Genomic DNA, 12,794 nt, shown 5'->3' with positions numbered 1-12,794 from the left:
TTGAGAATTAGACCTGTAGTGGTCACAGTTATGGAGTGAGCGTTAGTTGACGGAGGGGACACTAAGACAGCTTGATGACGTCACCAAATTACCACATGGCTGTTTGTATGAATCGTTTAATTATTTTAGATAATTAAGCGAGTCGTCGATTTGGAGTATCGTGATGTAATTGTTATCTTGTTACATTGTAGCAATATCAAATGTCCATTTCTCAGGTGGAATGTACAAAATTAATTAGATTCATGTGTTGCAGCTTCCTCAGCATGTTAAACGCGGAGACAATCTATAAGCCTTACGTGTATTAGTGTGCAAGAACAGCTTCCATACATTAAAACATTTGCCTTTTTACGTCTTGCTTGTATATGTTCACGATAAACGGTGTCAGATTTCTGCAACATGATAAATGGGTGAATGACGGGACATGGTTTATTTAATTAGAATTGTTGGTGTGGTTTTGACATGATATAAAATAGATATGATTTCAGAGTTCAATGGGATGTGATTTCAGCGACATGGTGTGAGATAGATTAGATCTCAGCTTAGTCAGAAATAGACATGATCTTGACATGATATGCAAATAATGTATATTTCATGTTGGGTATAGGTACTTCCATACTTCGTTGAATCAAGGAAAATACGAATGGCCTAAGGGGCCCTTGTCACTACGAGTCTAGCGACTGTCTGTCTGTCTGTCTGTCTGTCTGTCTGTCTGTCTGTCTGTCTGTCTGTCTGTCTGTCTCGCTCTCTCTCTCTCTCTCTCTCTCTCTCTCGTTCTCTCTCTCTCATTCATATTTTCTCATTCATATTTTCTCATCTAGCGACTCGTAATGACAAGCCTTCGATCACGAGTATTTTCTGGCTGAATGAAGAAAAATAATAAAATTATCCAATCGCCAGTAATATAAAAAAAGAAATCGAGGAAAGTAAAAATGACAATTTTGAGCATTTTGACTCGTATTTCGAACACAGCAGAACCAATGACGTAGACACGTGTTGTCGTGACGTAGAACGACCAGAGTATATATTCCATTGATATCGCTGACTGCATCAATCGCCGATTTGTATTTGTAGATTTAGACTTGACTTAAAGCTTGAACATAAGTTATATGTCAATTAATGTAGGAATGTGATAAAGGACACCCACTCCCCACCCCCTATACACCCAGTAAGATTGCAAGTGGAGGGGGTGGGTCAGGTCATGAACTTGGACTCGGAATTATTAGGTTAGAACCATACAAGTATTATGAATTCACCTAATCTGGTAGTACTGCTGGTTGGCAGTGGTCTTAAAGTGAGAACTTATAAAAAACAGAAGAAAAATCGGACATAAGCACAAGTAATGAATGAATGAATGAATGAATGAATGAATGAATGAATGAATGAATGAATGAATGAATGAATGAATGAATGAATGAATGAATGAATGAATGAATGAATGAATGAATGAATGAATGAATGAATGAATGAATGAATGAACGGATAAATCATCCATCCATCCATCCATCCATCCATCCATCCATCCATCCATCCACCCACCCACCCACCCACCGAATACAGTAACTACAAGCAAGACAGACAGACAAACAAATCAGTAAGCACACAACATAGAATTCCCCAATTATTAATCAGGCTGTTCTATTCTGAGACGGGATAATGATGTGATGGACATTAGAAAAGATCGGACGACGTTTGGTAACTATCAATATATGACCAATTCAATGTTACTCAAGATTTTCTCCGCAGTGATGATGAAATGAGGACTTGAAAATGAAGCATATGTGCAATATGGGGTCTGATATAACTTGTAGAGAGTTAACAGTGTCAGTTCGACAGCACGGTCCGAAAACTATGTACGGTACTGATATTTGTACATCGTTCCCGTGGAAAGTGTTCGGAGTGAATTGACGCCTCAGGACTCTGGGTAGCCAGTACCTCCCATTCATACACACAAATACCACAAAGCTAACAGTTTAAGATATCAGCATTTATTCATTTAATAAATTTGACGAAAACTCAAGATAAAAAGAAATAAAAGTTATCATACACTGTGCAATGAACATACCGACACACAGTAATGTTCTATCATACCAATCAATTGCAAAGATTATTTGAAATCATGCAAATCTGTCAGGCTAAAGAAACTGAAAAAAAGGCGAAAGAAACGAAGAAAACTCGTTACATCAGTCTGAATCTTTCCACATAAATGCAAAACGCAAAGATGTTTTGTTTATAATATAATTCAAAGGCAGACGAAAACAATATCGTGAACTCGGATTAAGTCTGTGACATTTCGCCCCCTAGTGGTGGTTTTCGTAGAATATTTTACGCACTGTGCGTAATGAGTACTGACGTCATCCATAATGACATGGCCGTCGTTATTCTGAACTTTTCACAGATTGGCCCAAAAGCGTGCAAAGTCTCAGAAATGTCGTTATTTCATGTGACAGTTGAAGGTATTGTCCATATCGTGTACATGGTAGGAGATGGAATCACAATGCCGCTGGGATTCACAAATCGGGGTGACGCCCTTTCATCAACCGTTCAGTTTTCACGATGTTTCAACCACTCACTGCCGTTCTATACTTGTGTGCTGGGTTTCGTGATGTCTTCTCAGATCCACTTTCCGTTGGAATGCTTTGTTGCATATCTGACACGAGAATGGTTTGAATCCGGTGTGTTTTCGGCTGTGTGTGATGAGATTTGACGATTGGCTGAACGCCTTTCCACACTTGGCGCATTTGTAAGGCTTTTCACCTGTAAAATCAAAACAAAATAAAGAAACAAAAAATGAGAACACGATAACTCATTCTAGCATTTGTACTACGAAACAGATTTGGAATTGCAGATTAAAATGTGCAAATCCGAGCAAATAATGAATTATGGAAGGACTGCACTTATAAACAGAACGTTTTTCACCACAACTACACATGTTTAGCCTTCGCTCAAGGTCAATTCGACGTCACGTTTTTAAGGAGTGGGTGTCAGTTTTTAAAAAGGACATAATTAAGTTGTGTAATTTTCACCTACAATGGAATCTGGAGAGCCCTCAAATTAACATCGATAATTAACAACTTTGTGATAAAGAGAATTGATTATCTCCGATGCAAGGCTCGGTAAACTTTGCTTGTATTGAATTTTGTTAGTCGAGGAGAAAATTTGCATGAAGCATTCGAATTGGGGTTGGAATTGGGAAAATCTGAACTTGAGAAACATGTCACTTCAATTTGATACTTTTGGCGACTTGAAAATGAAACGACATTGTATATGTGTAGCAAACAAGAGGGTGTCAAGAGACCACATGGTCGAGGGCGGCGCTCTCATTTGCGTGCAAGAATCGCTGTTCCAGACACCTTTATATGGCCCGTCAAATATTAACTCGTTCCCTCCCCGTTTAACATGGTTTAACGTTAACGCAGAGATTAAAACGTGCCTTGTTCAATCACTAAAATTTCGAAATCCCGATGACTTTCACATGCAGGCAAAGATTTACAGACAACCTACGTTGAAACAATATCGAGCTGAAGTTATCGACTTTGTTTGTGATGTTTGGGACTCTTTTGAATGTCGAACAATTGGGAGAACAAATTGAATAATTTATTGCGAGAGATCTAGCAGCTAATCCGTCTGTGTTTTCCAGGGTCTTTCTAACAGTGATAATAACGTGGGAGGTGTAGAAACGCTAAGATTTACTCCATAGTGGATTAAAGCTTCCGAACAATGTACGAGACAATAGAATGAAACAATGATTACCTGTGTGAATGTACGTATGTTTCTTCATGTCAGATTTCTGATGGAATCTTTTCCCACAGTACTGGCAAGGATAGGGACGAGTATCGGAATGAATCAGTAGATGCGTTGACAACGTTGAAGATCGCTTAAAACATTTCCCACACTGTTTGCATTGGAAACTTCTCTCCTGTGTATGGACGGCTCTGTGTTGACTCAAACTGACGGCGTGTCCGAATGTTTTATTGCAGATTTCACAGGCGTAGGGACGTTTACCGCTATGTGATCTCCGTACGTGCACCTCCAAACCATGCGGTGTGCTAAAAACCTTCTTGCATTTGACACAAGAAAAAGAGCCAGTTATACTTAATAGTTTCTTTTCTGTTTCGTAGTCCTCTTTGAATTCAAATGCTCCTTCCATATCATCCGACATCGGTGACAAACCACTATCCGACCAGTAACGTTGCTCAGCGGCTGCCACTGACTTCAGAAACTGTTTTTCTGCATGTGCAAACTGCGCCCGGTAAACATCCGTGTAGCTCAGTTTTCCGTCTCGCAACAATTCCACCATCGCTTTATTAAAATCTGTGAAAAAAAGGAACGAAATAATATGTTAGATAACTAAAATTGAAGACTTTACAAGTTGATGCAACAATCGGCAAAAATGCGCGAATTCCTGGAGTACGCTGTTTCATATTTTCGTTTTCGGCTTCGTTGAATTGTCGATTACTCATCGCCCGCTCAATGATGTTTTGAGGGCCACGACCGTAAATTACTCCTCGTAATTTGCGAACGGAATAACAGATAAAAATAGATAAAATCAGTAATTCTAATGAAACTTAAAACTAATAATATTGCAAAAAATATGTCTAAATTACCGTTTGGTGGAGGTGATGGGACATTATAGGTGGATATATCACACGGCCACGTCTGTCCTTCCTTGCCAACATTCAGACCCATTTCACATGTTATTCTCGTGGTTTCTGCATCATGGCTGTACACATTTTCGTCTCTGATGGAGGGAACAGCTGTGTTTTCACTATTCTCGGAGTGTCCAAATTCACCATATTGTCTTGAGAATTCTGAAACAGTGAAAATCAGTCGACAGGGGAAGTTTATTATAGGTCTCCATGGTAATAAATATACATCATGTTTTAAAGATACACATATTAACACAGATGAGGGAGAAATTGGATTTCATTTTAAAGACAGTCATCGTCCCTGGCAACGACTGAGGGTTTTTTTTTGGCGATGACGAAATGATGTGAATGACATCCACTTTTTTTCGGAATCACTACTCAAATACATATCGACGATTTCGTCTCCTTGTTTCATCTCATGGGACGGATGTTTTATCCGATCACATTAACGGATATTTTTGTTGCAAATTTGACTAAAACACATTCACAGGAATAACGCATACAGTATGCGTCATATCAAGAACTTGACGTACATTGATAAAGTATAAATGAACGCACAGCAAGAAAGCCAGTCATTTTAAATCGGTTGCTCGAAAACATTTGTTGCGAAAAGTGATACATAGATATTGTTATTTTAAGAAGCTTATAGGATAAAAAAAGTTAAGCGTTCGCTTTAAATTTTCTAGACTTTCCTGAAATTATCACGAAATGAAGAATTGTAGTCTCACCTTTATTCCTGGGCGTCACTGCAGTAAATGCACTGACGCTACTCGGAGAGAAGTACTTCGGTACCCGTATAGCAGGTTCGAACGCCGGACTCGGACTTTTCGGTTCGGGATGATTTTCGTTTCCATCGTCGCTGATGGGAGGGGATGGTGTCGCTGTAAAACTGGAATTTGGTGTGAACGTAGCTATAGACACATTGCTACAGGTAGTAACTTTCTTTCCACACGTTTTCACAAGAAAGGAGCGAGGCATTTTGAACGGGATGATGGAAAAAAAAGCTATTGGAACTAAAACAGTAGATGAGGGAACCAAAGCGGCCCAACGTCGTAATTGAGCGGAGCTGTGAGTTGAGACACCGAACTGCGTTAGAGACAGGGAACTGTTTAAATCTGATTCTCAATGACTCTTTAGCCTCCACTAAATATGCTTACTGATTATGCAAATGAGGGAGTTGGGTGTTTTGATAAAGTCCGTCCCATTTCAAACCCATCTGTTTGTAGCCATCGCGTGCCGTTAAGCTTTTGAGAGTGATTTTACAGACTGCGCATGCGCAATTTTATGTGATCTAACAGGTGTCAGCGACAGATAAAACTATCAACTCTGATTGGTTGATAAGGTAACGGAACCACGTGACACTTTCCGATTGAGTGATCACCAGAGGGAGTGACTTGGTAACTTGTTAACCTAATGAAACTCCAAATAGTAGCCACTGCATTCGCAGTAAAATTAATCAAATGTTAATTTCGAATTATCCATTGCGTTATTTGTACTCCGTTGGCACTGACCAAATAATGAAGACTTCTGATCGTCACGACGCGATTGTGTCGAGTGGGTATAAAGCTTGGCTCGGGATAAACAATGACAACTTGTTAATTTAATCAATAGATACTATACACCCGAGTTGCTTTCACTGTCTTTACCTGAAAACTCAGTATTTTTTTATTTATTTATTTATTTTTTTTGGGGGGGGGGTTAACCTACACTATACCTGCGCAATGAAACCAACATTGAAAAGGACATTTATTCAAATGAGTACGGTGACACCAAGTGACACATGTTACGTTATTGTAGAGATGAACCGGGCTTTATTAAACGTATTATTGTAAGGATGACATCTCGAAACGGTGACGGTACACAACTGTTGTGAGAGACAAACAAAGCCCGGCTGAGCTGGATGAGCTCCCAATAACACAGCTGACAGAGGTTATATTTCCATAAACACACCTATTAGAGAATGGTGGATAAGTCATTATTATTTTGTTTAGAAACAAAGCTGGCAATTGGATTGATGGTTGCTTGTTTGCCGACCCTCACTCAAGTGGGAAAGTTTTGATACGAAACAGGTGCCGAGTCGAGAATACGATTGTATGTTAGCAAACCGTATTTAGAGATTTAACTGAACTAATGATCAGATAAACTAGTCATGTCTGCAAACAACCTGCTCTCTACTGAATCTAGGAGCTATCAGTATATATATTTTGCAATCCTTCGGACACATAATGACAGCTAAAATATCCCCCGTGCAAAATCTCTGCATTTACGGTGTCCAATCATACCTTAGATTTTTAAATCTACCTTTCCGTCATTTTATGAAAAATTCAGTGCGTGATTTTTAGTTTCGACCGTATTGTAGGTAGATATTTTCAAATTCACGATTCATCGAATATACGGGTCGGTAAAACATATTAATTTGGGAGTATCGCTGGTCACGATTTTTGTGATAGCGGTGCGAGAACGCAAAAGAGTATTTTTCATCAAAATTTACACATAAAAAAACTTAGCAACTTGAAAATAGACAAATTTAAAACAAAGAAATATTGCAAATTGAAAAACTAAAAAGGGAAGTCGAAATGAAAATCTAAAGGTTAAACAAATTGTGTATTACATCATATGACATGGTAACTGGTTGGCAACGACACACTCTCACACGTGTAATGCATATAAAAGACTGTGCGAACAACAAGCAGTGATCGAATTGACGGGTATCGGACTACGTTAGGTGGTATGGAAGCCTACCCGCACAGATACATGCAAACTATATCCAACCGTAAACACGGGCAATTTGTTCAATTTAATACAACTAAACATCTGGTTTTAGCAATCATTTTGTGGTGAGAATCAGTCAAAATACTGTTTTAGATTTATGAATAGAACATACGTGTATTCAATATGGCAGAATAAGAGGAGTTTCCAGCGGCTTTCTAAAACTATTATTGATGCCAAGAACACATTGATTCAGTGCAACCTGTCAAGCATACATCACTGGTAGTAAAATGCATACATTTCGTGTATGCTGTATAAATACACAGATAACAAAAACACAATTCTCTACAATTTGAAGATTTCGTCTTTTATTATCATATTTTTTATACAAAGAGAAACCGACCTCGGATTGGGACATTATTTTTTGTGTGAAAGGTGGGCATGTTGGGACTGGTAGTGTGCATGTTCCGTTTCTGCGATTAGAAGCAATATTTCCATTATACATACAATTGCTATGTCCGATGATTTATTTTTATACAAGGTATACCATAAACTATTATTGTTAGTGACAGCATCCGCCACTAGTGTGTTTAAACTGTTATCCCGTGGTTGAATAAACTGAACTCGTTGATAAGACACTGCCAAAAACAGTAGAATACGGTTGGAACACGCAGACCGACAGACAAACGGACAGACAGACAGACAGACAGACAGACAGACAGACAGACAGACATACATACATACATACATACATACATACATACATACATACATACATACATACATACATACATACATACGCAGGCAGGCAGGTAGACAAACAAACAGACAGACAGACAGACAGACAGACAGACAGACAGACAGACAGACAGACAGACAGACAGACAGAAAGACAGACAGTACCGTTTCTTCCATGTAAGTTCTCTTGACGATAAGAAAATAAATTATAGTTATCTGTATCAACAAAGAACGTTTAACATGATTGTAGTAATCAACATTACATTGTACAGTAGTTTACAATTCTTTGCCAATATAATCATTTTTATGGGCTTTCAGCTTCTATACTACTTTGATATATTGTCTGTCGAAGGGAGGTCGTCAGCTCGTAATCTCCTTTAAACAATCAGTAAACGATTTTCACACAGTTTAAACAATTTTCAAAAAACTATTTTATTCTACTTATGACCAAAATTTTTTTTGTAGCAGCGGGTCACAGCGAGTGTCTACATACCATAAAAGTGGTGCTTGTGTCCCGTAAATGACACCCGGTTCATTCCGGTCAAACACCGTCTCAAACTCATAATTTTTGTCAAAATTAAATTGCTCTTATTCTAAAATTGTGGTGGTGAGTGCGACTGTCCCTGACGACAGGGATAATCAAATGTAGATATGTCGCTTTTTGACGACTGAACCGAAATCTCTGGAGGAGTAAAACAATGTGATTGTACTTTGACACAAATTGTGCAACGTGGCCTTATCAAACAAAGATTTATCAAATGTCGCGTGGCAGAGATTTCTTACGATAAGTTTAGCAAATAAGTAACCAGTTGCCGATACATCACCGCCTGTATCAACTTACAGACACCTTACATGTTAGTCAGGTATAAACATGCTGTCACGTGGTTGACACATTCGTCGAATACATACGTCGTCTAGTTTTGCAGGCGCAAATACACAATTTTCTACACATTTTCGACACACACAAAAGCAATAATTGAAGATATACCTACAATGACGTCACTTTGATCCGTTCGGCGACTTTCCCGCCAAAATATTTACACAAACTTATTGTTGAACTGCAATTCAGGTTATTTAAACTTTATTTTACATCGGAAACATAGAAACTGTCGTAATCATGGAATTTACGCTAAAAGTGTGACGTGGAAATTATAAAAATTTTGAAATGTCTCATTTAAGAATGTGGAATATTCAAATTTGTTGTTTCACACTCCTGTTTGTGAGGTTGTTCAGTATATAGTGAATTGTTTAAACCCGGGGTTGTATTTGTTCTGAACGCGTATTTAGTTTTAAAAATTGTGTGGTTATTTTACTTAGGGGTTTCAAGGAATTGCAAATTTATACATATACCCAGAATACTGCTATGTGTACGAATGTTAACTATTGTTACTGATCGCGGCATCAAATGTTCGATGCACGATGTACACATTCGTTGGCCGTTTTTTTAAATAAATGGAATATTCAAATTTTAATTTCACACTGCAGTCAAATTTGTGAAAGGGTTCATCGAGAAATTAATCAAATACGCAGAGTGTTATTTGCACTGAATAGCTACCGACAGAGTAGATGGCGTGCCACTTATAGTGAACTCCTGTGTTCGCACTATTGTATAATAGTACTTGCAGCCAGTGGCTTGCAGCACTTCAACAAATTCCCAACATTTATTACATCAGGCGCTTTAGTCAAGTCATTGCATAGGAGAGATTTAAGTACCGATTTACGGAAAGAGAGCAATAGTGATTATTTCGAAACACTTTATTTGTAAGAGCTGTTACTAATTCTTATTTTATTTCATTGATCCAGAATAGAAAACAGGCAACGTATTTGTTAAAGAGGTATTTGAACGGAAAGTCAGGACTGACGGAAAAGAGATAGTTGTGAAATTAGCGAAAATAAACCCCAAGTCACAAGTACAAACTTAGCCTTTTAATAGCATTTATGCAATACTATGTATATCTCGTACAATATCATGTACAAGTAGACTCGAGTGAAAGGAACACACACAATGCACACATATTCATCCATCCATCCATCGCATGCATAAATACATGTACATACATACATACATACATACATACATACATACATACATACATACATACATACACACATACACATGTACGTACGTACGTACGTACGTACGTACGTACGTACATACATACATACATACATACATACATACATACATACATAGACACACATTTAGAAGTTGGCGAACATTGCACAAGAACTGTTGAACATAGCAACGTGCCTTTCCGCCTGTCTATCTCTGCACACACGAACACACACACACACGAACAAACAAACAAACAAACAAACAAACAAACAAACACACACACACACAAACGAACGAACGCACATGCACTAAGTTATGTTGTGTGTATATATATATATATATATATATATATATATATATATATATATATATATATATATATATATATATATATATAACTCGGTGAGTATCAATCTGCTAAGACAGTGCTCTATACCGCAGTGGCAGAGCGTATATATATATATATATATATATATATATATATATATATATATATATATATATATATATATATATATATATATATATATATATATATATATATATATATATATAGATATATAGGCATGGCACACAAGACAAAGGCGATTACTCATACAACAATAATAAGGACACAGTCCTGGCATTGTTGGCTACTTGGTATTAATATCGCTTTATGAAAACATTACACTACTTAATTTTCAATTGCCGTAAAGACATGGGTTTCCTTCACTCAGTGTGATTGATAATGCCGTGACTGGTGAATCATTGACTGGCTGTGAGTTCATCACCGTAATGTGTTAGTTTAATCAACCTGTCAGTTAATATAATGTTGTAATCACGTGTCTTCTGGCATCATCATCATCATCGTCTTTGTCGTCGTCGTCGTCGTCGTCGTCATGTGCATCCATCTTCCGTCAACAGTACAAGTCTACCGAAACTACAATTATTTTGGATAGAAATTTCATCGATGTACCTACTACATATCAGTCGCAAAGACCTTTCTTTGTATTTCCATAATTCCAGAGCGGGTTTAATTTGTTACTGTTTTCGCCGCAGCCTTACGCGTTTTATCAGGGTCTACGCAAGGTTGTTATCTCGCATGATATCACGCCACGCCACGCCACGCCACACTTGTCCGATATAACAGATATAAATAGTTTACTGGCATATTTTGCCAACCTGTCTTGTTCTCATATGTTATCTCGATAATGTCATGACGATGCATTCAATACTTGGGTTCCTCGACTTCCTGAAGGTTAATACGGATGGAAACACAAAGCAATGAAAGGCATCGGTGTTGTGTTGTGACACGTTGAAATTGATATGACAACTAACCCGTGGGTATCAATTGTAAATTGTACGGGACCTTTCACGGTGTTGTCTCCGGGTCGCTGGCGTGGATGTGGCGAAATTCATCATGACTCGAAGTCGGATATTCTTTCAGTGTATTTACAAATGACAGCTAGAGTCTAAAAAACTACGAATTGTTGGTTTACTTGTCTTCAATTTTATTGTTATTAACGTTTGATGGATTCGGGTGACAAACATATTGCGGTGATGCCGAATATCGGGCACACACCACAGCTACGTGCAGATGTGGTATTTATTTTAGTAGATCAGGGGAAAAACGCAAATAAAAACAAACATGGAAAAAGAAAAAGGCAACTAAAACTCACAATATTAGTAATTAATCGATCCCCTTCGATCATGTAATAAAATCTCATAAAAGATCAGTATTTGGCTTTGATAGCGAGTATTTGTGTGATTAACAAACACTAAAGTTAATTATACCGATCTCTGTGTGAACTACACCAACTGCATATACTTTTCATATTCTCCACCGTTTCTAATGCATTCATATTTTTTATCTAAACAGATCTATAATTTACACAAAGATAAAAATTTGCCTTTTTGAGTCTGTTTTTTTGGTTGGAGTTGTCAGTTTTATCAAGATCGATCGCAACGTGATAACTCAATATATACAAAACATCTGTTTCTATACACTGTGCAAAAAAATTTAGGTGTTCATATTCACACCATACTTTACTTCGATATCAGAACACTACTCGAAATCCTTGCCACAGCATCTAAATTTCCCTCGAATCTTTTTTCTGTGTGTTTTGCAACATCCTAAATTATCAGTACCCTGTGGGGGTGGGCAACTATATGGGTAATCGTATACGGAAGCTCCGCACAGATAGACCCCCAACCTAAAAATGTTGACATATCATAGACCATTTCTCATACCAAGTTGAACGTGTGGTATTCTTGCGACATTGGTTGTACTGTGGTTTTGGAATCTTGTTTAAATTACATGAACGGAAAGTATGGTAAAAAAAAACCCAACCCTGATGATCATGGAAGGGAACTCATATTGGATCACTATGTTTTAAAGTTTTATTTTAATACGAAAGGTTGACACCTTCTCGTACCTGAGGCACAGACAACTAACAACTTCTTAGTTGTCTGTGCCTGAGGGTAGTACAAAGGGACCCTTCGCACTGACCCTCCCGTATTTCCGTCTGTGGTAGTTGGCTGCCTTCCCCACCCACCCACCCACCCACCCACCCACCCACCCACCAAACGAGTTTATGAGAGGTTCTGCTATCAGACATGCGCACTGATTCATATCTCGCGTTTAAATTTAATAAGTGACAAGGAAG

At 37.9% G+C, this 12,794-nt stretch overlaps 1 protein-coding gene across 1 annotated transcript; it reads right to left on the bottom strand.

Moving 5' to 3' along the window:
• Positions 1–2,044: 2,044 nt before the first annotated feature.
• LOC144441140 (uncharacterized) lies at positions 2,045–5,748 on the bottom strand. The gene is made up of 4 exons (XM_078130674.1): positions 5,375–5,748; positions 4,605–4,808; positions 3,751–4,311; positions 2,045–2,754 (listed from the first exon to the last, which is right to left on the bottom strand). The coding sequence occupies exons 1-4, from the start codon at positions 5,622–5,624 to the stop codon at positions 2,567–2,569; spliced, it is 1,203 nt and encodes a 400-aa protein (XP_077986800.1). The 5' UTR covers positions 5,625–5,748; the 3' UTR covers positions 2,045–2,566.
• Between the last annotated feature and the right edge of the window lie 7,046 nt (positions 5,749–12,794).

Source organism: Glandiceps talaboti, chromosome 10 (genome assembly GCF_964340395.1).
Source record: "Glandiceps talaboti chromosome 10, keGlaTala1.1, whole genome shotgun sequence".
In the NCBI taxonomy this organism is placed as follows: domain Eukaryota; kingdom Metazoa; phylum Hemichordata; class Enteropneusta; family Spengelidae; genus Glandiceps; species Glandiceps talaboti.
This window is presented reverse-complemented; position numbering and strand designations above follow the sequence as displayed.